The sequence below is a fragment of the Pavona decussata genome, unplaced genomic scaffold (assembly GCF_977016875.1).
Source record: "Pavona decussata unplaced genomic scaffold, jaPavDecu1.1 SCAFFOLD_210, whole genome shotgun sequence".
Classification (NCBI taxonomy): domain Eukaryota; kingdom Metazoa; phylum Cnidaria; class Anthozoa; order Scleractinia; family Agariciidae; genus Pavona; species Pavona decussata.
In genome coordinates, this window is record NW_028145615.1 from 992,910 (window position 1) to 1,019,604 (window position 26,695).

General features: G+C 39.4%; 4 protein-coding genes across 7 annotated transcripts; 2 read left to right on the top strand and 2 right to left on the bottom strand.

The window, feature by feature from the left end:
- Positions 1 to 1,569: 1,569 nt before the first annotated feature.
- Positions 1,570 to 16,540, bottom strand: LOC146460617 (cholinesterase-like). 3 transcript variants are annotated; one of them, XM_085088072.1, is made up of 11 exons: positions 14,975 to 16,540; positions 14,174 to 14,328; positions 12,653 to 12,679; positions 10,790 to 11,125; positions 9,801 to 10,139; positions 8,854 to 8,918; positions 7,634 to 7,895; positions 6,869 to 7,116; positions 4,933 to 5,643; positions 3,892 to 4,115; positions 1,570 to 2,606 (listed from the first exon to the last, which is right to left on the bottom strand). In XM_085088072.1, exons 2-11 carry the CDS (start codon positions 14,217 to 14,219, stop codon positions 2,411 to 2,413), a joined length of 2,454 nt encoding a protein of 817 aa, XP_084944198.1. In that variant the 5' UTR covers positions 14,220 to 14,328; positions 14,975 to 16,540; the 3' UTR covers positions 1,570 to 2,410. The 3 variants fall into 3 exon arrangements, with proteins under 3 accessions (XP_084944198.1, XP_084944199.1, XP_084944197.1); XM_085088073.1 differs by having other exon boundaries at positions 14,971 to 16,540; XM_085088071.1 differs by having other exon boundaries at positions 14,174 to 16,540.
- Positions 16,541 to 17,903: 1,363 nt separating this feature from the next.
- Positions 17,904 to 20,814, top strand: LOC146460618 (uncharacterized). Of its 2 annotated transcripts, XM_085088010.1 has the most exons (4): positions 17,904 to 19,376; positions 19,635 to 19,682; positions 19,895 to 20,136; positions 20,234 to 20,814. In XM_085088010.1, the coding sequence occupies exons 1-4, from the start codon at positions 18,206 to 18,208 to the stop codon at positions 20,810 to 20,812; spliced, it is 2,040 nt and encodes a 679-aa protein (XP_084944136.1). In that variant the 5' UTR covers positions 17,904 to 18,205; the 3' UTR covers positions 20,813 to 20,814. The 2 variants fall into 2 exon arrangements, with proteins under 2 accessions (XP_084944136.1, XP_084944137.1); XM_085088011.1 differs by lacking the exon at positions 19,635 to 19,682 and having other exon boundaries at positions 17,905 to 19,376; positions 20,069 to 20,136.
- A 225-nt stretch (positions 20,815 to 21,039) lies between these two features.
- LOC146460619 (uncharacterized) lies at positions 21,040 to 23,841 on the top strand. The gene is made up of 4 exons (XM_085088012.1): positions 21,040 to 21,262; positions 21,616 to 21,820; positions 22,375 to 22,427; positions 22,681 to 23,841. Exons 1-4 carry the CDS (start codon positions 21,047 to 21,049, stop codon positions 23,617 to 23,619), a joined length of 1,413 nt encoding a protein of 470 aa, XP_084944138.1. The 5' UTR covers positions 21,040 to 21,046; the 3' UTR covers positions 23,620 to 23,841.
- Positions 23,842 to 23,892: 51 nt separating this feature from the next.
- On the bottom strand, positions 23,893 to 25,634 carry LOC146460620 (uncharacterized). Its single transcript, XM_085088008.1, has one exon. The coding sequence runs from the start codon at positions 25,461 to 25,463 to the stop codon at positions 24,117 to 24,119; it is 1,347 nt and encodes a 448-aa protein (XP_084944134.1). The 5' UTR covers positions 25,464 to 25,634; the 3' UTR covers positions 23,893 to 24,116.
- Between the last annotated feature and the right edge of the window lie 1,061 nt (positions 25,635 to 26,695).

The following is a 26,695-nucleotide window of genomic DNA, read 5'->3' on the forward strand; positions in this document are numbered from 1 at the left end:
ACTTGGCGAATAACTATGTATGAGGATTATCTCCAGTACATAAAACTATTTCTATATTTATTCAGGACTCAGTAGAGTGAAAAAAAAAATCAGAGTTGAAGTCAGGTTCTCTGACTGCAGCATTTGGATCCGTGAAAAATCTATCGATATCTTTCTCTAAAACCGCTAAATCGCGGTTCTATTCTGTTTTAGATCATACTTGATGTAAGCAGGAACCTGGGAATATGGGAAATTGGACCAGTTAAGTAGGCATCTCGTTTCTTTTCGGCAAATATCAGTCCAGAGAAAATGAGTTAAATAAGGTAATACTATATGAGGTTGTATTTAAAAATACACTCAGCCATGCCTAAATCAAAACCGGAAGTTCTTGAATTATTGGTGTTTCCTTTTACTGATTTGTTTACGGCAATTCAAAAATTTGCCTACGCGATCTGATGGCGTAATCACGGACGATCCATGGGTTAAACATAGGTTTTGTAACAAATAAATATTAATGAAACAAGAGTACAACTCCGTCATTGGTTTGACTGTACATCAAACGACTGACTCTCGATCAGGATCTGTTTGGGAGATAACAATGAAATGCTGCTTCGCGAGACTGGACAGTGAAGAGCATTAATTAGTTTAATTATAATCATCGTAGTATGTTAATTTCGGTTCCCAGTGCTGGAGTTCCGGTTGTGAGTTTATAGATAGTGAGCTATAATACGCAACAGGGGGCCGAGGGAATTGAAGAGGACGACAAAATAATGTTGTGTGACTAACGTCAAAGCTGATTACTAAAGCATTTGGACGCGATCATATCTGATTAACCCAGGATTTACACTATGGGAGCAGGGATGGCGCTGTGGTGAGAGCACTCGCCTCCCACCAATGTGGCCCGAGTTCGATTCCCGGTCTCGGCGTCATATGTGGGTTGAGTTTGTTGTTGGTTCTCGTCCCTGCTCCGAGGGTTTTTCTCCGGGTACTCCGGTTTTCCTCCCTCCACAAAAACCAATATTTCCAAATTCCAATTCGACCAGGAAACAGTGGAGAGAAGAGCCACTCCGTGGAGTCCACTGAAATTCCTATCTATTTATTTATCTAATCGTCGTGCATGATATGATAATAACAATTTTACAATAACAGTCCAAATTCCCGCGCACTGATTGGCTCGTAGCTATTGTCTATAAGAGTACAGACAATAAAAATGACGTCAGATGTAACGCGCGCGCTTTCTCAACGAAAAAAATAGGCAATTCCGCTCGTACTTTTTCCATGTTATTGTAAAAAACAAATCGACGGCAATTCTCTATGGTCTATACTCTTATAGACCATAAAATGACGCCATAAAATGTCCAAAACTTGGCAGTGAAACCACTCGCCTGCGGCAGGGTTTTTTGACGTCATTTTATGGTCTATAAGAGTATAGACCATAGACAACTTCCGTCGATTTGTCAAGAGGGAGTTAAGTTTCAATCTTACACCTGAGCGTTTCGTCCTTCTTGTCAGCTACCAAGGGAAGAAAACACAATCAAACAACCGTAAAACAGTCTTAACGCTACTACCATAAATGTCACAAAACTTAACAATTGTCATTGTATGAGTTTTATTTGTTTAGTGTAGTTATAAAAATCTCACGAACTAAATGCAACTCATTTTAATGGATAAGCAAACTGCTCCTAGCACGGGATCTCATCCGCTGTTCGTATAGGCTAACCGCCTTACTTAAATATGTTTATTCGCTCTACGCAGGTTCAAGAAATGCTTTATTCGTGAAAACCTCAGGTATTAATAACAATTTTTTTGGGTCCTCTTGTTTTCTGTTTACATTTTTATCTTAACTGTCTAGTTGGTAGAAGGTTTTCAGCAAACTGCTGTGAAACCGATTACGGCTTATCCTGTCTGGTAGAGTCTGTATGATCCAGGATTGTGAAACAGTATAGCCAGACATCTTTCCAGGTGGTGTTGGCATAGAATGTTTGGTTATCACTAAAGGTAAATTGGCCACCGTAAAGAGATTCCTCTGTTGATAAACCAAACATTCGTTTTTACTTCCCATCGATGCAGCACCGCAGTCTCTTTAGAAACTTACATCCTTATCCATATGGTTTTCACATGGGTATGGCTTCCAGGCGTTAAATCAAGCAGTAGTCCCGTATGCTTGATGAAGATGAAATTCTTCATTTTCTTTTTTGAAAAACTAAATACTAATAAACAATCACCACAAGTTTGAGAAAACTTTTACGACAACTTTCATTTCGAGTGAGTCACCTTAATTTACATGTTTTTGAGAAAGTATCAGACAATAATTATGCAATTAAAGTTCCATTACCTTACTCGGTAGAAATTCTATTCTGTAAAAGAAATTCTGAGGTGTTACGCCTGCGTTTACTTAACTAAGTAAACTTGCGGTTTTCAATGCCGTCTTTTACAGTTTCCTCCCCGTTTTCGATCTCCTTGCTTGCTTGTTGACTTTAGGGATAAAATTGTTCCAAAAGGCTACTTCTTTTGTTCTATACTTCTGCTTCAATCTCGGCATCAAGTCGAGGGCCAGGTACAACTGCTCATCTTTGGTGAAAGGAGACCACGTGACTGGAGAGTTAGAATGAGAAGGAGTTGGAGACCTGGGAATGAAACAAACAAAGTTTTAGTAAGATTTCAAGCGTTCTCTGGTTAAAAGTTAGAAAACGAGCTTTCGATTGCAGTTTTGACAAGTGATGATTGCAAACTGGCAATCGAAAGCTCGTTAAATATTTTTTAACTTTTCACCAGACAACGCTTATTAGCTCTTACCCTGGTTACTTATCCTTTTTTAAAACATAAGGTTGTTTGTATAAGAACCAGCATAAAATTAACCGAGTTTCAATCGTCTTCTATTTCGTCTGTCGACCTTACCCAGATCACGTGAGTTTCAAAACTAACAATGTCACAACGAGTAGCCTGTGAACAGTACAGTCCTTTTTTCTTCAGAGCCTACACGCGAGTGAAAAGTAAAAGTTATGCAAATCAACTTCGCCGCTCCCGAATGCAACGCACATTGCATAAATTAGGAAAGAATGCTGCTCACAGGCTAGACAGTGAGACTTGTCAGGTAACACAATATGGACTACAAGAGCTCAAGCACTATGTTTAAGCGCAGTGTTCCTGCTTATAATTTATCTTAAAATGATCTAATCAATAATACGTTTGAGGGTGAGAGGTACTCCATTATAACACCTACACTGGTATGTGCCGCCCAACAGGGTAGTGATTTTGCGGCGGCTGTTCTATAAAACAGGGTATCCGTATTCCAGGCGCTTTCTGTGACAGCCTGTAACTTAGCTGATAGAGGTGCTCCATTAGCTGTAGTATTTCGGATGTATATTTAGCCGGTAAATTTCGAGAACAGGCTATCAAGAAAATTGTCGTTTCTGGGTGGCACATACCCACCTAACATACTCCTGCCCTTTTCCCCCATCCCGGGTACTAAATATGCTAAGCATTGAATCATAAATATGCGTGAAGGAAAACACATGAGCAAGTACTAGTCTGATAAATCGCTCACTGAGCAGATACGCAGGACTGACACACCTGGAGTAAAGGATAATTGGGTTCTCTCATCACTCCAGCCGTCAATAGGGGTGGTGCGGCTCCATTGGATATAGTTCTGAACAACTGGGTTTTCTACTCAAACTATACTTGTATTGAGGATATTCCTTATATTAACATGGTTTAATAAATCAGGCCCCTAAAGCCCACATTTTTCTTCATCTTAGGTCTCCAAGGTCCTGCAATCTTTTAGAAGCCTGATTTCATGAACAATAGTCACTGACTTTAATTAAAGTGAACAGTTTTGTCATTTTCTCGGCTTTTCCATCACTCTCCTGCTGTTAAGAAAGGTGGGTACGTAAAAAGGAAAGTACTTCTTACCCGACTTTAGCGAAGTCTGTCCACATTTTCATGACATACCAACTAAATCCTTTCTCGATGTCGGAATACCTGGGAGTACAAAAGTCATCCAGCGAAGAAAGGCGCTTGAAAGGCGCGCCAAACACAAAGCCGACATCTCTTCCATGAACCTCACCAGCACAGTGAGAGGAGGGAGAAATATCAGGACGATGCTCCAAGACATACATATAAACTCGGTTTCCAGCCTGGTTTTTCAAGATGGAATGAAAGCATGAGTTACTGAAGAGTTACAATTTTTTTCAATACTTTTCAATGGGAGAACTGAATTCTTAACCTATTTAGCGCTGAATTTGAATATTCATAACTTTTTTGATGGTAAAACAAACAGCTCTAAACTTGGTGATTGGTCGTGTGCCTTTATGTTTTCATGTCAACGAGATTCTGATTGTTCATATTTGCCAGATTTGGATTTTGGGTCCCTTTTTATGAGGAATTTAGTTTATTACCACCATTTTCACTCTAATTTACTTGTTTTGATAAATTTTGAACAAGTTTGGGCAGTAATTCTTCTGCGGTTGTGGACATATCCAATAGATCTGAGATTGTAATTACAAGATGGGGGCTGTAAAGAACAAATTACTTGAATTTCACGGGATACGACGACGTGAAACACTTTGCGAACCATACAATATATTCTCAAAGACTTACTATCGTAGACTAAATGGCCTTAAACTTACGAAGATCCCTTCCCTCGTATCAGTTACATAAATAATCGACAAAGAAATGTCACTTTGGAAGTCCCAAACGTGCTAGTTGGCCACAGTTAACAACGCTGTCAGATTACGAGGGTTTCCAGATAAAAACAAAACAAAACAAAAAACACTGAGTTTTCGAGAAACGAAACAATTGTCGTAATTTAGCATTTGTGTGTGTGTGTGTGTGGGGGGGGGGGGGGGGGGGAATTCTGTCATAGCATGACCGCCACAACCTGAGACAATGTGATAATCTCTTTATCTAATTCAATCAGTTAATTCGAATTTAACGAGGTTTCTTTAATCTCACCTTTGCTAAGGCTTTAGCCTCAAATATCGTTGGAGAAACAACCATAACGTCATTCTCAAAATCGAACAGCATTTCTCTAGTCTTGGTCTTGTTATGCGGATCACGGTGGTCTGTATACTGATATTTAACAAATTCTTCCACATTTCTGCTTTTCTTGCCACCCATAGCCACTTCAAGCGTTATCGTAACGGATGCTTCAAATTCTTCTCTGGTCACACTGCTTTGGGTAATACTTCCTGAACCTAGAACAGCACTTAGAGATGATTTGTGACTTGTAAATCCGCTAATGATATCAATGCTGTTGTTAAACTGCTCTCTTTTGAATAACTTCTGGGGAAGAATGGGCAAAAACTTATGGTCGACCACCGGGCTAGTGATGGTAGAGCTCAATGCCAAATGTTTTTGAAAAGAAATTATTTCTTTGGTGTCCTTGCTTCTCAAACAGCGTACAAGATCGTCAGGAGAGGAACAATTTCCAAGCAAAGCAAATTTTTGCACAGTATCTGCACTTGGCTCCTTACAAGCTGCCAGGTAAGGCGACGAAGCTGCACCGCTCTGTATGATGGCCCTTTGGAACAAGCCTTGCGATTTAGGTGAGATTAAATGAAGGGACACACTCATTCCTCCCGCGTTTTCGCCAAATATGGTCACTCTGTTTGGATCGCCACCAAAGTTGGCGATATTGTTTTGAACCCATTTTAATGCCAAAACCTGCAGAGATAAATTGCAACCAACAGATGAAGGTACTGTGACACATGACATATGCGCACGCAGTCACGAGTCCCCGTTTTTCTAGCCATACATTCCCCGTCCCCATACCTTTTGCCAGTTTAAAATGGCATATTAACCCCCTTCTCCCATTCATGACCCATTATGCTTCCGCTTGGTGTCGTATCTGAAAGTAGGCTTTCTTTCTGATCCACGACATAGCAAAAAGAAAAAAGTGACACAAGGCATGTGCGTACGCAGTCACGAGTCCCCGTTTTTCTAGCCATATATTCCCCGTCGCCATCCCTTTTGACAATTTAAAATGGCATATTAACCCCCTTCTCCCTCCATCACCCATTATGCTCCCGCTTGGTGTTTCTGAAATTAGGCTTTCTTTCTGATCCACGACCGCAAATGATCTCGTGAAAAGGTATGAAATAGGGAGAACAGTGAGATCTGTGGGAGAGTGGAATCGAATGCCATGGACAATGAATTGTCGTGGATAGTGAAATGAAGTGCAAGGAGGAATGGTGAAGACAGTGGACTGTCGTGTTAAGTGGATTTGGGTCGACAGCAGGATGCTGAGGACAGGCGAATGTCAGCTCTGCAGCGATCTGTGACTGACCTCCTAAGACAGCGTGATGGGCTGAAAAATTATTCCGGTCTGTCTTTAACCACATAAACAAACAAAGAAAAGGAAGGTAACAGCTGCCATGGATAACATCCGTGGGTACATCTTCAGAGACCCCCAAAAAAGACGACGAGCGAAAGTTTCATAGAGTGGAACGGAATGGTCCCTGAAAAGCTTTCGATCACAAATCTCTATTTCGCTAAGAAATAGGCGTCCCAGGTCTCTGAGGATGTTCTGAGTGCACCATGTGAAAATAAAGTGCGTAGATATTAGATCCAAATCTACCTTTCTTTTCCTTTCGCTTTCATATTTCGGATCTTTGTTATTCAGTACAGGGTCTAGACCCCCTTTTCGCGTATGCTTTAATTTAGAAGCTGAATGACCTAGCTAGCTTTGAAGCGCCATTAACTTAAATGCCTTTAAACGGGAGAATACTAGTGTGCGGAATGCCTTTTGTGGGTTCAACAGCAAATCGGGCGAGTACTATCAGTGCTTATTTTGCTCCAGATCAACATCAGGAGTTACTAACAACAAAACCATGCTTTAAAATACTCTAATCTTACCCTTCAATGATCAAGACATAAAATAAACAATCACCTGGTCAAACATCCCATAATTTCCCTTGATGTTAGTCCCTGGAATTTTCAGGAACCCTAGAACTCCAAGTCTGTAGTTGAAGGTGACCACGATGACGTCATTGAAGGCTGCCAACACGTGACCTGGGTACTCAGTTGAAGAACCGTGTTTAAACGCTCCACCGTGAATCCACACCATGACCGCCATCTTGGCATCGGGCTTGATGGTTGATGGCACAAACACATTCAAGAAAAGGCAATCTTCATTTTCTGTGGAAAATAAATTGTGATCTAGTTGCGATGATTATTTTCGTTCGGCGGAGCGGAGGAAAGCAATAGTACACTTGTTAAAATTTGTTCAAACTGAATAGTTAAAAATAATTTAATGTATGGATGGGCGAAAGGAAACTCAATTGATTGAAACATGGATATCTTTCATGATAAGTTGAGATAATTTAACTTCTATACTTGCAGAACCTTTTTATGAACGGAGAAAAATCATTCATCCACCAGGAGATGGGAATATTGTTTGGTTCAAAGACCGTGATTTCTCACACTTTGTGAAAGAACTCTTCAGCGCAAAACAAAAGTAGGTAATTGTAGGTAACCTCGGCTTGAGTTCATGCCTTCCCATCAAAGATACCGTCGGGTAATGCTTGACAAATATGGAGTTAACTTAATAAGTATTGCTTTTCACATGATACTGGCGTTTTAAGTGTAAAAACCCAAGATCAATCAATCCTGACACATTTTTATCGGATATATAACTATGACCTAACTCCCTAACCTTTTCCAACTTCACTGGTGAAATTAGGTACAGGAAACTCTGGCTGGGGACAAGCTGCTCCAAATTCTTTCACTTCTTTGATTCCTCTCCAAGGTTTGATGGGTATTGGAGCAGCAAATCTTAATATTCCGACCGGCGGTTCAGCATACGGGATACCAAGATACTCGCGCACTGATTTTCCGTATGCAAGGGCCTCGATCTTGCCAACAACTGCACCTGACTCGGTCCATACCTTGGGAGCGCTGCCATTACCTTCTTGATGCTGAAGGATTTTTGTAACATATGAGAAAATTCAGAGAAACGACAGAAAGCTTAAATGCTGCCATTTCATACCAAGCACAAATATAAGACCTAAGTGGAGTATTATTCGTGGAGTGTTGCTGGGCAACGACCGATAAAAAATTAAGTGAGGCAATGCTAGTGGATGAGGTCAGAGGTGAGGAGGTAAGCTTACAGAGTAAAAAGAAAATCTTGCAAAGCGAAATAGTTGCGGAATAAATTCAGGCTGAAAAAAATTGAAACTAAGTTGAGTCGCTACATTTATAGGTAAGATTTTAAACACGGCCTCCAAGAAAAGCAGCATTTATGGTTTTATTATATTTTAGAATAAAAATGAGCGATATAAAGAGTGAATGACGTTTCGATGACTCCATGTCATCATTATCAAGTCAAGCTTTGGTTTTATGTTCTTGATAAACAGCATCTTTTATCAGGAACATAAAACCAAAACTTAACACGCAGTAGGATTCAGTTCGCACCAAACTTTTTACATAACAATTGAATACTTCAACTCTCTTGTTTATTCCCTAAATATTTTCACACTTTTGTTACTATATATATATATATATATATATATAATTAAGTTTACCATGTATTTCGAACTTGATAATATAATGATGACGTGGAGTCATCGAAACGTCGTTCACTCTTTATATCGCTCATTTTATTCTAAAGTGCTTCACGAAACCTTTTATCATAAGATGGTATATTTTAACTTTTATAATTCTAGTAAGGTAGCTAGATAGTTAGTTGATAATGATAATTATGTAGCTGATGGAAATACCGTGTATAAATAAAGTTATCCTATCCTAAATTGATCCAACCGAGACCGTCCATCCCTATCCACTCTACCTCTCCACATTTGCTATGATGGACGGGAGGGAGAAGGGAGGGGGGCTAAGGAAATGAAATAAATCGGATCGGATAGACCAGAAACTCACCAAGACAGTATCTTCATTTGTTACGGCTTGAGTAAAATAACGTGCTCGCGGAGTAGTATTAGGCTCTGAAACGAAAACATTTCCAATTTTAATGTAAACGTATTCCAAACTATTCTTTTTGATTTCATCAGATAACTTTAGAGACAGATTATTTTATTTGCTTTTTTTTAAGGAGGAAGGATGCGGTTTGGCCAAACACCTCTAAAAACCTGCAAAGATTTAAAACACGTCTTCGTTACTACTCAAAAAAAACTTGAACGATGTTCGTATTCGCAAAATTAAACGTTGTGCTCGCACGCTCGTAAATACTCACAGGCACCATTTGATTCCGAAAAGGGGGAGGAGAAAGTCAGAGAAAAAACATGAGCCATATCATAGTAGACATCAACAAGAGAGGATGAAGGTAAGTAAAAAATGAAAAAGGGGATGCAGAAATAAATAAATAATAGTAAAAATGACAAGAGGACTTGGAGGATAGATAACACGCCAAAGATGTTTCTTTGGAAGTCCGCCATGGGGAGTGATAACGTCATATGACGTGCAAACACGGTACGATTTCAAACTGGTGGCTGTGTTGGATCCGCCATCTTCGATTCCCTAAACTCTTAGAAAACCACCGAAACTTACCCAAAAGTATTCAAAATAATAAAAAGACACGAAAATAAATTGTAAGAAAGTTGATTTTTTTACACTAAAAACATGATCATGAACCTACCGTTTTCTAAAAACCCTGCTGGTCAGAATTTGGTTGTTATGGCAACACCAAATTCAGTGAACCCTAATCTACAATCATCGTCTACTGTTTTCAGATAAATTTCTAAGAACGTCTCGAAGTTTCATGTCGTTTGTACAATCGTTAAACTTCAAAGTCGGCGCGGACAGAATCCCCTCCCCCGGTCTTGATAGGCTTCAATATTATGTTATTAGCAAGTGCAAAAGTTGTTTACCTCGATTGGGTTTTAGACGAATGGTTACTTTGAGAATATATGGACCAGTCTCCTTAAACGATGCATTACCGAGATGCGTTTTAATTAAGATCTGAAGCCTTTCGTCACTCTTTCTTATTGCCGTCAGCAGTATGGATCCTTGTGTTTCATTCAATCGTTCGCCAAAGGCTGGCGTTCGATGGAAGTCTGGGTACAGAATACAGCGGTTGGTGTCGCAGTAAGCAAATCTCATAAGGCTTTTGGAGTCAAGTAGTTCTACGCTATGAACCCGTTTCCAGGGCAAAATGTTCATCATCTGGCTGGTCAGGTTAACATTGTCACCAATATGAGTCCAGATGCCTATGATGATAAAAAAAATAAGCTTGTTAAGACTGAGATGCTTTCCGACGCCAGATAACGTCTAAGCTATTTTCCGACCAGCTAGAAAGTACGCGGGAAAGCGCTTAGAAGGTGCGCTAACCTGAGTAGTAACCTGATGAGGTGAATTGTTCCCGGCCCGTTATTGTATTTCTTCGATAATACAATTCTTTATTTAGACGATCCCAGTAAAAGCAAATGGATGGCTTTACACAAGAAAAACCGTTATTCGTGTCCTCAGCCTTGCCAGCTTGAAAGTGTTACCCGAACCTTTTTATTTCTCTTGTAAACCTGTCCTCAGTGAACTGATTCTCAAGCGTCTCACGTGACTAGCCGTAAGTTGTAATCAGAATTCGCTACCGCCTTCCTTTCCTGCCAAACCCAACTACGATCGAGAGCAGGGCGGGTTTAGCCAGATCTTGTTTACTTTTGTGTTTTTTTTTTTTTCTGAAAATTTAACTGAAGCGTGACAACTAAATGGCTAGTACGGTTTCTGGCTAAGAACGTAACACTGAGTGGGGGCACATCATCTGTCCTTTACCTCAATGAAAGGGCTTCTGAACACGTGGAAAATGACAAACCTAAACTCGGTGGTGTTTTGAACAAATGCAATATAATGTCACTAAACTTACATTCCAGAGACAAATTGATCTTGGTTCGAATGGGGTCAGAATCCTCTGCCCACCGGTGAACTGTACACCAAAATTCCACACTCATATTCCGCGATGAGCGCTTAATACTTAAGGCTCCATTGGAAACTGATGCATGTATCCCATATTCTTCTAGTGACTCCTTCAACACAACGCAGTTTAATTTTCCGTTACAGTAAGCGACCCGGGTTCCGTGCTTCTTGTCACGAGAATCCCTCACTTCCCAGTCAAGACGTCCGCTTTGGTTTAATTCTCTTAATGCTTCGCAATTCAATGTGATATCCCCATTAGAGCATTCATTTAGCGTTCTAACGGATCCTAAGAAAAAGAAGTATGTAAGTTGTGGAACCTTAAATTTTACGGATTAATTATAGAAAATCTGGCAAATACATTCCCCTGGCGCTATGGTAAGAGACCTTGTGAACCCTCTCGTTGGATCCTTCCCCCCTATAAGGTTTTATGTTTTTCAATACTGAGTAGGTTAGCGCTGGTGCGGTGCCTTTATGTGGCCAGATGGCTTGAGTGCGCCTGCAACCTTTAGTGCTGTACTGTGGAATTTGAACGATGTAAGCTTTGTGCCCATGAAAGAATATAAACTACAAAGTCAAATGAGTCCTCATGATTGGAGCCATTTTAAAGTACTCCGCACGGCAAACGAGATAAAAAAAGCAAAAAGGTCTTATTACGTTTGTGGTCTTAATTACTTTACTGACAACAGTAAAAAATCATGAATGGAAAAATAACAGGTTAGCGATTAATGAAATTGAACTCGAACGACCTATTATAGGAACTACTATAGGAGAATCTTTGCTTACGTCCTTGTCTACATTTTGCCTCATTAGCATGAAACTAAAAGCTTCGAATTGACTGGACACTATAAACTAAAAGAGCATGCTCGGTAATCTGTCTGATTTGTACTAATTGTTCATGTTAAATACTCTCAGAGAAATCAGCTTTCAAAAACATGAAAATATCCAAAGAATGTATGGCTGGGTAGCAAGAGTGCAATTATTCTTTATATATTTTGCCGTTGATGGAGGTCATTAATCTAACACAACTCCAAAACAAATCCTATTATCTTGGCCATAAAATGGCGCAAGAAATGATGGCGAGTTTGAAGTTTTTATTTTATGAGACTGTTTATAACTTTAGCCCCGCCCCCCCCCCAAAAAAAAATAATAAAAAATAAATAAATAAATAAATTACTACATGGTGAGTGTAATTTACATAATTACATAATTATGCGAGATCTCATCGATGCCGAATGAGTTATAAAGAAAATGAACTGAAGCGCGTGTTCTGTTTTCGCGCCAATTTTGCATGAGCACCATCTCTTTATGATATTACGGGCTCTAGAATAACAACTAAGCGGCAGGGATCGAGAATAAGAAAATACAAGCCTGGAAAAGGAAATGTCTGATCGCTGGTTAGCGAAAAATAAAAAACCCCGCACTCATCATCTAAAACTCATTCCGCAAAATCATATTCTGTATAATCGGCAGAAGTTATGCCACGTCACCGTTTATAAAAAGCGAGGAAAATTGCTTTCCAGGAAAAAACCTATTTCCGGCCTAACGGGAATTTTCGCTTGTAATATTGCTATACTTTTCACTTAAGGGAATTTCCCGAAGAACTGATATCACCACTTCCTGTTAGTTCAGAATATTCCGCGTTAGCAAAACACCAGTTCTAAAACTAATTAACTCTTCTAGTAACCGGCCGATGCCGCTTTTTCAACTCAGTCTCTCCGTTTTACATAGAAAATGACGTGTTTAACAAAACCTCAAGAAAAAACAGGACCTCAAACAGAAACAAAATTAAAAGAGCAAGGCAAACGTCATTTACCTGAAGTGCCGAATAAAGTCAGTTTACCTGTGAACAAAACCAGAATTAAATCAGTCCTTTCATAAATTAACTCGCATTCAATATCGATAAAGATTAAATAGTCAGACATGGCCAAGAACATTAGACACGATCATCAAGGATTTTGACCGATTTGCTGAGAAAGCGTTGTAAAAATCCATTACTGTGGCCAAGACAAATGTGAGCCAATTTGCGAAAAGGGGGATAAAGGTGACTAAAAATAACTCAGCATTTTAATGTGTTTACAAACACACTGAAAACGGAGTTTTAAAACTTTTAACACATTTAAGCACCGGGTCGGGCTGTGTTTCACTTTGCTATAAAATGATAATCCTAGGACTGAAGAATTCATGATAAATAATGCTTCGATATGAAGCCTTGAAACTGCATAATTCGCTTTGCTTGCATATAGATAAATTATTGCTTTAAAATTTCTGTTCGAGGTTACAATTGTTGTTTTGCCAGCGTTTTAGACGTGTTTAAACAGCGTTTACACGCATTGAAACGGTGTTAAGCCCCCTTTTTGTTTAAAACACTAAAACACGTTTTTCATCTGTAGTAATTCCTTTTTTGCAAATACGCGGGATCACAACTTATGAGATATATGTCTTGGGTTCTAGAGGGCAAATTAGCATTTATCACTGAACACCCAACAAGACAATAAGGTATATTTTAAAATCACTAAAATATTGTTATCAGAGCATTCGAAACTGAAATAGCGTCAATTGGATCTCCAAGGATAGTGTCGTTTCTTGGAACTGGTTAATTGTACTCCGTCACACCCAAAAAAACAAAACCTGATCTTCCGCCGAGTCAAATCGTGTTCTGCTCAGCAGGTGTCACGTTCTGAATACAACTGGACGAGTAATTAAATACTCAGCTAAATTAATACAATGCCTGCGACTACCTTAGCTTCAACTAGACCTTTTTTTATGTTACATGAGTTTAAAATTCGAGAACTTCGTTCGATCCCCTCAGTTCAGGGCAAACAACCTGTGTTGTAAGAAGACTCGACTGATACGGACCAGTATCCGGCACCGAGTCTAATTATAAACCTATTAATAGCAGGATTCATATATTTAACGGTATCAAAACGAAACTGCGTTATGTAAAAGATTGATTGTTGTATAAGGCTGCCGAAGTTAACCAGTTGTGATTTAAATTTGGTGAATCATGTATTAATTCGACCAGAAACGCAGGCTATGAACTGTTAATTTACGAGTTTTATCATTATTATTCTTAATGTTTTCTTTATTCTTAATTGGGGAGTATTAACATAGGGATTACCTCTTTACTTCCCTTTCAAGATGTTATTTTTGTGACTTAGGCTTACATCTTGAATAAACTGTGTATGAACTGTGACTAGACTTTGAAATCACAAAGTAGGTAGTCACTCAGTTCTGTGAGGTGTTTGAGTGACTTATGCCAGAGCGCAACTCAACTTATACAGAAGTGAATATCCGTAACGGCACAAGTAAGAAAGTGTGCCTTCATTGAACTTACCGCATATCAGGAACATCCACAAAGCCAAATTAAAACTGGTGCTCATTGTCTTCAGTTATGCTTCCTTGTGACGTGCAATCCAATATGCGTTTGCAGTAAGAACTGATATACCGCCCCGGCTCAATTGAATGGCCAAAAAACGTGACACTGCCTGCCTGCCAAAAGAATGTGTTCGGCAGTCAAAGTTAATTTTCCTAACCAAACAAAATGAGTTATATCGTTCTGGACGTAAATGCTTAAATGATTTATAGTTTAATTATTTTTCTTTCTTTGCAAATTTGAAAATTAAAAGAGCTTAACACTGTTTCTGCGTCTTTGTGGCAGCCGTCTATCTTTGACGGCCGGCAATAGAGGAAAGGCAAGTTAAAGTTTCAAATCTACCTTTATAAACTCAGTAGTTGAGGTTTCATGTTTTTTATGTCACTGTTGAATTGTGCTGAATGGATGAGTACTGGCGAAGAATGAGTGATGCGGTACTTATATCACTTTAATACGATCAATACTTGCTTCAGCAGAATGATTGTATGAATGCATATCCTGACCTATAAGACATGCCTAACATCCTTGTTAGTGTCTGACTTCCAGCTTCTTGATGTGCCAGTGTAATTTATGTTCTTGCTAAAAAAAATATAGCCCTCTACAGCAAACGTATAATGTGAAATTGGCTGGCTCGATTGAACTCGTTTATGGCGGAGTTTGGTTGTAAGTTACAAGGAAAGTAAACAATAGAAACTAAACAAACAAAACGGGCAAAATACACGTAAACCAGAGAATGCACCTCTGCTAAAAGAACTTACTCACCTCTGATAAAAGAAGGACAAAACAAAGTATTGAGAAAGCTACTGTTGCAATGCCAATTGTCGCACAGCCCAGTTGATGATCTTTCAGTCGTTCATTGGCAATCAACTGCTCCCGATTATTAAAATCACCTGTTTTTAAATGCTTGTACGGAAGCTTACTACTCCCAATGTACTTAATAAAAAGAGTAATGATACTATTTATAATCGTTCTGTTAAGTCAGCCAGTATAAGAACATCTGAATCATAACTGACTGACTGGAGGAATGGAAAGTGATCGGGATGGACGATAGTTCCGGTTGTTCAATTTTACCCCAGAAGCGCTGACGTTTCAGTTGCATTGTTAACCATATTTTACCCGGGGTAGTTCCAAGAATGCTTTACACTCAGCTGTCCATTTGAGTTGACCATTCCATAAAAAAAATCTGCAAGGTCGTTAAACCAACTACCTTATCCGGGTGTGTCTCGTTTCTTTCCGGCGGAAGTTATGAAATAATATAAGTTGTAACGTAGCTAAAATACACTATCAATGCTACATCGAAACCGAAATTCCCTGATATATTTGGCAAATGATAAATATTCTCCCTCGCATTCGTAGTTCCGTTCTATGTTTTGCTTACATAGCGTAATTCAAATATTTACATAGACTACCTACCTAAGGTTAACGTTAGCGTTCTAAAATAAGGAAACAAAAACTGAAACTATGAATTTTGCCGGTAACGATGTCTTAATTTGCAAAGCACACAGGCGTCTCTTTCTTTCTTCATAAAGTAACGTCCGTTAAACGTTAATCGTTGTGTCAGCCAGGAAGTTGTTAAGTTATCAGAGCGCGGAAACATTTTATAAACTAGATCGATGACTGAACTTTTTACGACACAAAGTGGCAAGGCGATGATACCTTAGTGACACGAAACACTTGACGAATACTAAATATTAAAACACCAGGTAACTATGTATGATGTAGCTAAAATTATCTGCAGTACTTAAGAATATTCTTATTCATTCAGAACTAGAGTGACAAAACCATTTTTGAAGTCAGGTTATCTGATTGCAGCATTTGGGTTCGTGAAAAATTCCCCGACATGTACATGCATGATCATTTAAACAAACGTTGCGCTCATTACTTCGGGCTGTGCTGCTGTTTAATTTGATGTAACGAAATCTTTTTCGAAAGAATTTTATTTTGTAAGAAATTTCACCCGGTTTCGATGAAACGTGTCCTTAAGAGTGAAAGTGTCAAACACTGGTGGCAAACTGGCGACCAAATGGAACCAACCGGGAAAAAAACGGACCAATTTAGTCAATTTAGGAGACGTATCGTTTGTATTTGGCAAATGTCTAGAGAAAAGGACGTACGGAACGTATATAAGGTTGTATTAATACACAATCGAAACCGGAAGTCCTTGAATTGTTAGTGTTCCCGTTTTACTGATTCATGTTTACCCTGCGTAATTCAAAAATTTACCTGGAGGATCTGATGGTGTAATCACGATCCATGGGTTAAACATAGGTTAACGACTGTTAACGCTGTTACAAATAAATAATGATACAAGCCGCGACTGTTAACGCTGTTCCAAATAAATAATGATTCAAGCCGTACAACTATTTTCTGTCAGGTTTCACTCCGTGGGGGGAGGGGGGAGGGCACTTGACCCATGTTTGGGTGTAGAGGTGCCGCTGGAGGTTTGAAACCCTGACCCTGTTTAGGACGAAAATAACCTTAAATACCTACCCTGTGTAGGACAATGTCCTCAATTTTAAGACCCTATTTAGGACAGAGGACAACATCTAGCTCTTATGTTACACAAGTGTTTATTGGCAATAGTAATAACATTTAAAGGCCCACTGTCACTTACCGGACGTGATGTTCCACGCATCATGAAACGCGAATACCACTTACAACAGATAAAATAATACACTTCCTAGAAGTGATGGCGAAAAGTCCCAAAATTTCGCATTAACAGCGGTGAACCTTAAGTGGAAACTCAATTGACGTGAAGCATTGTTCACTAAAATAAATCTAAAATAAATGCAGACTAACGTCTCTGATTTCGGATTGCCAAATACTCGATGAAGTCTTGCAACCATACCCTGTCTAGGACGGGTCCGGGACAGACTCCCTTGAAAATTATATACCCTGTTCAGGACAGAGGGACCAAAAACCATACCCTATCCAGCGGCACGTCCCCGTAAAGCCCATATAGGGGAGTACCCCCCCCCCCCCGGGTTTCACTGTTCTCGAAGACTGACTGTACATCAAAAAGAAATGGCTCTCGATCAGGATCTGTTCGGGAGATGACACCTGACTGCGGCTTCGCAAGCCCGGACAATGGAGAGTATTGGAAACATAGAAGTGTTACATTCGGTTTTTAAAAGGAGCCGAATTTATTTGCCGGTTTTCACTGTCACGCCAAAACACTTAAAATCGAAACAATTCACTGAATGATGTAAAGAGTTTATGAAAGAGTTAAAAAAGGTCTCAGGTGTAGGTATCGTCCCTTACTTGAATTATTTGGCAAATATTCCGCACGAATTTATAGAGCTCAGTACAGAGACGCCATATTTGTGCCCCTCCGAGGGACACAAACATAGCGGCCGGAAATCAAACAAAACATCTGGAATCCACTTTTGCTGAAAAGGCAAAAAGTTAGTTTTCTCTCGTCAGGAGCTTATCACCCGGAGCCTCCATCTACCCTATACAGGGGCAACAGCGTATTTACACCTTGGGCTATTTTTAGGATTGAGCATTTCCCGCGAAATTTGTTACATGATACCTTTTGCGTCCGCATTTGAACATTGAAAAAAAAATGGTGGACAGAAGGCAATAGTTTTGCAAGGAGGTGGTAGGGCAACTCCACCGTTCCAAGTCCTTTATTTTGCTCTCGTCGATTCCCCCCTTTTCCTAATAAACTACCCATGATACAATGCGGTGTTTTGTGATCTTCATGTACAAGAGCGATGGGAAATGGCCGGGAAGTTTGTGTCCGCGTGAAGACATTTGGGCTTGTGGAGGCGTCTTGTCTTTGAGGGGATACAGGTTTTTCGTTCATTTCCTGTTGGTTCTTTTACATTTTTACACGTTCGTATCGACTATATGAATAATAGAATTGAATTGAGGAATACTAAACACACCGTTGTGTGCGCTCCAGCGTGTCCGTGAATGTTAGCAAAAAGCTTGTGCAGAAGTTGATTTTCATCTTGGCTTCCGCTGCTGGTAGCGTCTTTCAACTTATAAATGAAGCGTTTTGGCAAAACAGTTTTTTCAGGAGATCAGACGCAGGAAAAGTTTGCGAAAAAGAGCGACGATTCTGGATCTTGTACGCCTTCCAACGATGGCAATGTTCCGGCCTCTACTTCGAGCTCGCCTTCGACTTCTGAAGGACGTCCTCTCTCAATAAAGAGCCTCTTGAGACAGAAAATCCAGGGAAAACTCAGTACCGAAAAGGAATCTGGTGATTCATCGAGCAGAGAACGAAGGCAACTCGACGAGTGGTGTGGGAATTTGAAAACATCTGGATTTATTTGCGAAGTGATTTCCTTGACCGATCGTTACTCGCCATTTCTTCATGAAGAAAATAATGACATCCCTGGTTCATCAGCGTTAGTAGTTTACCCATCTAAGGATCATACGTACAGCAGTGAAACGGGACCTTTCCAGCCGGTAAGACTTGTCATTTTCCCCGATGGTTCTTGGCGTTTGCAGTGTCCTATCTATGAATTTCAGGATGTGTCAAAAGGGAAACTTTCGCCTTTCAGTTGTGAAGAAGTGCTTTCTCTAGTCTCTAGTTGGTTTACCCAGTACCACGCGTTGTGTCCTGGTCTAATTGGTCTAGAAGATGTTGAAGGTAAACTGGGTTATATTCCTAAAAATGTGAGAGTACTAGCAGACCCTGTTAAGATTGTGCAGGCGGTTTCTTGTAAAGTTTGGCATGTTCCAAGCTCCCAAGCACGTAAGGATGAGTCTGATGCAAGAAGGTTTCATGTTTGTGGAGAATGTCTCAGAGCACATAGCTATGTTCAACGGCGAATTACTGAAAAAAACAATGTCGATACACCAACTAAATGTAAACGTCAAAGCCCTTCGAGCAACTATCCCATCAAATACCTCTCTCCGAACAGCAAACAGAAGCGCTACTCCCATCTGAAGAATGACCGACTGCGCCTTAAAAGGAGAGTTGACCGGTTCTACAAGAAGACCAAAATTGAGCTTCCAGAGAACCAATCCATTGAGCTTTGTCAACTTGTAGAAGCCATCGAAGATTCAGAAGATGGGAAAGACGAATTGAAAAAGATAGTGATGGAAGGAAATGCATTAAAGGACAACAAAGGAAATTCCTCTGGTGTTATCTTGGAAGAAGTGTGGAAAAAGGACCGTGTAAGTTTCTTTAAAGATCAGCAAAGAAATGGTAAGTTGTTGTATCTCTCATTAATAATTAGATTATGAGCTGAGATTAGTTCCTACTATGTGATAAATGACAAGGGCACATCCCAAATCAGCTATCGCACATAGAATTGAGAGCAAATCATTGGTCTCAATACTTTAAATAGTAAATAGTATAAATCTCCACTAAGGAAAAGGTAGATTATGATCATTAACAATGTAACAGAAATAGGTCAGGTCAGGTGCATGTGTTTGGCTTATTGCTTTTTCATTTGCTTTTTAGTAACTGGTAAAAGAGGAAACAGGTGGTCCCTGGCTACCATACGAGTTGGTAAGCTCTAAGAATGGCTTTGATTTAGAAATCTGCATCAATTTTGCTTTGAAACAACATTGTTTGATTATGTAATTCATCCTTAATTACATCCTCAATTTGCCATGCACAGTGGAAGCCTTGGTCATACATGCAGCTTCTCTGATGTTTTGCTGCTAATATTTATGACTACCTTTATATTGTTATTGCATGGTTTTATGATTGCTTCTTAGCTCTTGCAGTTTTCACCAGAAGCCCCTCTGCATTTGACGCACTTCATGGTCTCAAAATCCTTCAGCTTCCTTGCTCTAAAGTCCTTAGGAAAGTTTTGAAAGATGGCGCCGAAAATGCTGGTATCGATGAGGAGTACCTTAAGGCACAGAGTTGTAAATTTCAAAGTTACCAAGAGCAGCGAGAGAATGACCATCATCCTAGACCACTTGGAATTGGAGTAATGATGTGGGATGAAGTTAAGGTATATAGAGTACATATGGTTGAATTGTGATACCAAGACACATCCAGATTGTGGATGTAGATCTGGTTCCTGATGTACCTTTGGTATTTAATTTCAGGTCCAAATGAAGGTTGCCTGGAACTTGAAGGGTGGAGGAATAACAGGCTTCACCATACCGGAGGATGAGCTAAAAGTGCTGCATGATGTTTACACCTCCACAGTGGAAGGTGGTGCCAAGAAGGCCAGCTACATCATACAGTTCTTATGGAGAGATCTCACCTCTGGATATGATCTAGTGGGACCATATTTTCCCATTGAGGCTTCCATCACATCTAATACTCTCCAAGAATTTGTCATGCTGTGCTTGAAAGCATTCACATCATATGGCTTCAAAGTGGCAATCATCCTGTGTGATGGAGCTTCTTCTAACCTCACAGTATTGAAGATCCTTACTGGTTATGAAAGAAAAGAACTTCCAGTAAATGAGGCAGCTGACAACTTGCGTGATAAGTTTTTCTTGGATATTTCTTTTCCTAATCCAGAGGATCCCTATGGCAGGCCCATATTTGTCATGATATGCCCAAGTCATCAGGTTGTAATTCTTAAGATGAACAAAAAGGTGTTCCAATTTAATAAAGTTTCAATTGGATTTTTTTTTTGTTCAGATCCAACAGCTTACAGTTTTGAAACTACTTGACAGTCCATTACCTGCACTTCTTGTTGATCTTTGCAATGATGAAAATTTACATTGTACATTATGATTTGTAATCTAGACTTGTTAGTGTTGTAAATATGATTCGACCATCACAGACACTGACAGGTAGAAATATAGTGGGAACCGAATGAACATGTTTCGGCATGAGTATGCACAAAATAATAATATAATGATGATATATTATCATAATTTTTTTTGTTCTTTTAGCTAAAGAACATGATAGCAGCATTATACAGCTCCAGGCTTAATGGTTCCAAATCATTCACTCGTGCGGGGTCAACATTTGGATGGGAAACCATTGAAAAGGTTTTCAGAGAAGAAATGACTAGAGCTGAAACTGGGAGAAGCCGCAAAGTGCCTGGACTGAAATATGCCTTTGTGTACAGAGACAACTGGACTCGTCTGAATGTGAGACCAGCCAAGATTATGCAGGTACATGATATTGGCGTGCATGAAATCGAACCCAAGCAGTTTCAAAAATAATGCTTGGAATTAAAGTTTAGCTGTCAAAAATTAAGGACTTGAATATATGACCACATAGCTTATAGTTATATCATATGACATTGTGCTGCCTTGCATGCAGTCTAGTCTTGTTTAGGGTACAGTTAGGCCCTCCCTAGCAGTCTAAAAATCAGGTTAAAATCACATGCGGCTCCCATTTAATAGTAAAAGATTTATACTTCTGTGCACTGATCAAGAAACAGGTAGACATGAAAATACACTGGACAGGTTTAAAATTAGTTCATTTTATGCTTACCGGTAAATGCTTCCTTTAATAATTTCAGCAACGATTTATGATAGCAGCCATCAAGGATCTCACAGGCCCATCACCACAACAAGTAGCAAGATATTTAGATGCCTGCAACCTCATTTTTGAAGAAGGATTGTTGAGTCGGCGGAGGATAAACAGTCTTCAGAGCCCTGTCCTGGCTAATATTAGAAAAGGCATGGAGTTCTTTGAAGGATGGCACAATACCCACTCTGAGACAGGTATTTATGTTTATTTATAATTTACAGAATGGTTGCTTGTTGTGCTGTGATAATGGGGTTGCATGGACAAATTCAAACGTTTCTACCACTAGTAGGGTTACAGATGCCATGAGTGCTTTCAAATGTGCCAAACTCCCTTGAGTGTTTACAGCTCAGGATAACACAGTGGCAATTTTGCATTTGTATTATCAGTCACATCTGACAACCCTGATCATAGTATTTATTATCCAATGACTGGTATCAGATGTAATAATTAACCCTTTTTTCACTGAGATGGAGGTGAATAGTCATGGGTATTTATACCTAGAGATTGCATAATAAATCAGAATGTGTATAAAGTACTATTTACTTCTGTGGTATATGTACAAATAAATATTGTTCATGTAAGTAATAAAGGAGTTTCAACAGGCCGCAAAATTCTTGGTATAATTGCCCTAAAATTTATTGTTGGGGTATGAATTATTGTGTACTTACACTTATTGTGTACTTACAGTAATTTTGTTCTACTTTTTTTCTTGTATTAAATAGTTTATATTTGTATATCTATTCAACAGTGTATCCTGATAACTCAAAGAAGGCAAGGCAGAAGAGATTTCTTGCTTGGCAGGTCAGTGTCACTTAATCTTTCTTTGCACTGTTCCAGCTAACATAATTTATATAATATGTGCACATGTGTATGTGTTTGAGGTGTTTTACTGGTAAGAGACTTTGTGATGTATTGTTTGCTGTCAGCAGACACGTCTTGAAAATTATAGTATAGTTATGCTCAGTGAGCATCCACTTGAGGACTTGCATGTGAATTGAACTGCTCAATTGTATTGTAACTTTCAACGCACTAACAACATGCCACTTTTTTTCAGACATGGGACCTCCTGCGAATTGTTGTCTATGGCTTTCTTGCATTCTGTGAATGGTTTTTCACGAATGTGTCTCCAGATGGGAAGTACTTTATAAGCCCATTGAGAATAAATGGGAGTGCTTTAGAATCTGTTTTTAGTGTTCTAAAGCACACCAGTGGGGGAAACCTTTCAGCTTTGAACTATGGGCCTAGTCTTGGGAGGTTCATTTACAGGAAAGGGCAGGTAGTTGTCAACCAAAACTCTGAGACAGGCTACCGTGATGTAACTTTGAATTTAGATGGAGAACATTCTCATGTAAATAGTCATTTAATCCAGGTCAAAGGCAACCGTGTAAATAATAACTTATGCCAGTATAAATTCCCCTTGGAGATCTCTCAGTCAACAATAGGAGGGAGGCAAGGTAGTAATGCTTGCACTTTAATAGCGATACAATTTGGGGCATACTGTTTCAAAGAACAACTCGACATTTCTCTTCTTTGGGAACAGCTGCCTCAAATTTGGACTAATTCATTTATCAATGCAATATGCGAAGGAAATGCACTATATGATGAACTATATGGTGACACTGCAGTGTATCTTGATGTCGAGGATGTAGTGAATGCCGCTGGTGATGAATGCTGCATTGAGTCCATTTCCCCATTATATGGGTTTACTGATGCGGACCAGTTCAGTGAATTGATTGAGCATGTGAGCCAGTCCTTAACCAAAGATAGGTATGGTGTTATGATAGGATGTAATCGAACTGTTGGTGTTTTCATAAAACAAAGTGGTATATGTGCACTTATTGACAGCCACCAAGACATTGGAACCAACAGTGGGGCAGTCATATCAATAGCAAGTTCGTTTAAATTTGCAATTCTTGAATATACAAGAATGCTGAAAGATGTTCACTCAGTACAGCAGTTCACAGGCACATTAACATGGATTGAATTCATGTAAATTTGTTGTGTGCCTTTTATCACTGCTTCTATGGAATATTGAAAGTATACAGTTTATGTTGTGACTTAATTTTGTACAAACAATAACAATTAATTTTATAATGAACAATGTAAGGAAATAATTTTTACCTAGGCCATGTAAATACCTTTCATACAAATAAGGGGTTACTGTACATACTATGTTCAAATAAAGGAATTTATTACAAGCTAACTGTTGATGATACATTCATACAACAAAATTTTATTCAACGACTAGTTTTGTCTGATTGCTAAACAAATTACGTGCCCTGATGACCCTGAGCAATGTAGAATTTACCGGAATGAAATTACAGGATATGACCAAAATCCTGCGTAGGCAAAATAAAGTTAAAGTTTGTTGTTGTTACATCATTTTTCCCACGCAGGCTTAATTTACCTCCAAAGGCCAACTCGATTAAAGCGTAATTATACCTCACGTGCCATTGCTAGTAATATGAAGCGAGCAAGGTCATCCATTGTTCATTTTTTTTTGCGCTTGGAAACTATCGCGTATGATTTTAGTTTAGGTCTAAGCATTTCGTCTGCGTCCACCACTTTTCCTTGTACTTTCAAATCTCTCTCAACTTTAGCGTTAAGAAACTCGTTTATCCTCGTGTTTGCTAGCTTCGAAACTAGTACCCGATAAAGTCTGTCTACAACAGATGCTTCCATTGCACATTCAACTTCGGGCAGCAATGAGCCCACAAGTTCTCTAAAATCCGTTTCCAAACGCTCATTGTTTTTAACACAGTTCTGACACATTTGCAGAAACTTTGATGGGTATTTCCGCAAATTACTGTCTGTGGTGAATTCTCGAACTTCGTTGTCCACCGAACGCAAGAAAAATATAAGTTCATCCCTAGGAAATATTAACTTGCCCGCGTCTAGGTTTTTTAAACTCTGGGAAATACCCGATTTGTCTTTCATGACAAGACCCTCCAAAATTTCCAGCTCTTTAGTCATAATAGGTCTTTTTTCAGAAGACGGTTTTATGCGCTTCTTTTTCCCAGCCAGGGATTCTCGGCGTAATTTCAACATTCTTTGAAGCGCTGCTCCACAATATCGGTACAATGTATCGTCCGATTCTTTGCTCAGCTGTCTCGCACTACTACTGCTCTCAGCAGTGGAATGCTCTTTCCGTGATCGAACGTGGTCGTGTATTAATGTGTACACCATCTCGTGGATAACACTGAGGACTGAATGAACATCCTCGTGGGAGAATGATTTGGACGCCGGCAAACAACGCTCGATAACAATCCTCTCTTGTGACGTCTTTCCCGGCTGGAAATTAGATAACATTTTCATCCACGCTACGGAGAATGCAGCTTTCCTCTCTTTCGGTACATTACTACTATAACACTCTTTTGATAATGTAGCGAATTTCCTGCAAAAGCCGACGATCAACAGGCTGAAATTGTCCTTCTGCCCTTCGCTTGTCAAATGCAACGCGAAGTTTCTGCGCTGTTCGAAAGCTTTCAATCTGGTTGATTCTAAAAGCCGTTGGCGCAATTCGCTTTCTACTCTCTTAGCCTCTTCGGCGGAGAAAACCCAAGATGATAATTCATCCATTTCGGCAAAGCTGATTCCCCTTGCAACACTTTTTTCGGTAGTTTTGGCTTTTTTCTTTCGACTTCCACGTGCGGTCGTGTTCGTGGCTTGGGGTCTCTTTGTACCAGAGTTTGAACCTTTAGCCGAGGGATTCTTAGTTCCACTGTCCGTTTCAGCAGTTTCGCTTTCTGAATAGCTTGATTCTAGCGAAGAAAGTTCATCGCTGACGTTTGAAATTTCAGATTGACTATCAGAGAAGCACTCGCTTTGGTCCGCCATTTTTTAATGAATGCGTAATAAAGGTAAAATGAAAACAACCACCTGATTGGTTGAAAGCTGTGGGCGGGATAGGGGTGTGTCCGACCGCGAAATATTATCCAAGTAAAAGTGGTTCCAAAAATAACCCAAGGTGTAAATACGCTGTGTCGTAGGGTCAGTATGGGAGATGGAGGCTCCGGGTTATAAGCTCCTGCTCTCGTATAGCATTGCACATCCGCATCGACATTTATCCAAATGCTCTAACTGTTCAGACCGCTACAAATTGTTGGAGAAGTTACCTTTTTTTTTTTTGTTCTTTTAATATCAGCATCTTTGTCACGGAAGTCGTCTTATTGTCACGCCTGTGTAAAGTGGAAAATTCAAAATGCCCTATTTTCAAAGTGAAGGAGGCTCAAAACTTGTCAGAAGAGATGTTTAAAAGAGATGTTTACAGTTCATTTTACGACTGCTGATGATAAAATTTCGGAAAGCTTCCCGGTTTTGTTTTTATAATTCGATGACGTCACACGAAAAAGACGGCAAAATAATGTTGTGTGACCAACTCCACAGCTGCTTACTAAGAAAAAAGACGGACGCGACGTCGTTCATGATATGATTATAACGAGAGGTAGGTAATTTTCAATGTGGAATCGTGAAGATATTGTCCCGGTCACATAAAGACAATTTATCATGGTGTTGTTTGATGTCAGGAGCTTATCAGCTCCTGTTGATGTACAACATCTTTCCCGAAAACTGTCATGAATAATATGTAATTTTTATCTCTATTCGATCTTAGGCGTCACTTGAAAGTGAAAGGGATATTTCCCTTTGGGTAATTATATTGTCAGTGCGGTATTCTTAGATATTGGCCTACAGCTCATCCCTCCCATTCTGTTTTGCACCCATATTTCTTTCTTGGATCATTAAGGTTTTTGTTCAGGCCCAGGCTTAAACCTGACCCTGACAAGGTCGAGTTTCGACCATGATATTAAGGTAACTAGTTCCTCAAAATAATAATTTTCTCAAACATTTACTGATTGTTTACTACATGTTATACGTATTATTTCAAGAAATGCAATAAAAAAGTATTGGTCACTGTGTCCGCAAAAGAGCTACAATCCACTCCGTTCACCCCATAATTGATTGCAAAATGTTCTTTTAAATATGAGTCCATTTGATCAGTTCAGTGAACTACGTTGAAAAAGCAGGACTTCAACTTCAAAAACGTTATAGATCAAATATATGAATCATAA

What these genes read in the sequence shown, in the direction of transcription:
- LOC146460620 (XM_085088008.1), bottom strand. Translation starts at nt 25,463, where the DNA reads ATGGCGGACCAAAGCGAGTGCTTCTCTGATAGTCAATCTGAAATTTCA.
- LOC146460619 (XM_085088012.1), top strand. Translation starts at nt 21,047, where the DNA reads ATGATAGCAGCATTATACAGCTCCAGGCTTAATGGTTCCAAATCATTC. An exon ending in GACCAGCCAAGATTATGCAG is followed by an intron (nt 21,263 to 21,615) that starts GTACATGATATT and finishes TAATAATTTCAG; the next exon opens with CAACGATTTATGATAGCAGC. An exon ending in AGAGATTTCTTGCTTGGCAG is followed by an intron (nt 22,428 to 22,680) that starts GTCAGTGTCACT and finishes ACTTTTTTTCAG; the next exon opens with ACATGGGACCTCCTGCGAAT.
- LOC146460617 (XM_085088072.1), bottom strand. Translation starts at nt 14,219, where the DNA reads ATGAGCACCAGTTTTAATTTGGCTTTGTGGATGTTCCTGATATGCG. An exon ending in GACTTTATTCGGCACTTCAG is followed by an intron (nt 11,126 to 12,652) that starts GTAAATGACGTT and finishes TCTTTTTCTTAG; the next exon opens with GATCCGTTAGAACGCTAAAT. An exon ending in GATCAATTTGTCTCTGGAAT is followed by an intron (nt 10,140 to 10,789) that starts GTAAGTTTAGTG and finishes TTATCATCATAG; the next exon opens with GCATCTGGACTCATATTGGT.
- LOC146460618 (XM_085088010.1), top strand. Translation starts at nt 18,206, where the DNA reads ATGAAGCGTTTTGGCAAAACAGTTTTTTCAGGAGATCAGACGCAGGAA. An exon ending in CCTGGCTACCATACGAGTTG is followed by an intron (nt 19,683 to 19,894) that starts GTAAGCTCTAAG and finishes ATTGCTTCTTAG; the next exon opens with CTCTTGCAGTTTTCACCAGA. An exon ending in TGATGTGGGATGAAGTTAAG is followed by an intron (nt 20,137 to 20,233) that starts GTATATAGAGTA and finishes ATTTAATTTCAG; the next exon opens with GTCCAAATGAAGGTTGCCTG.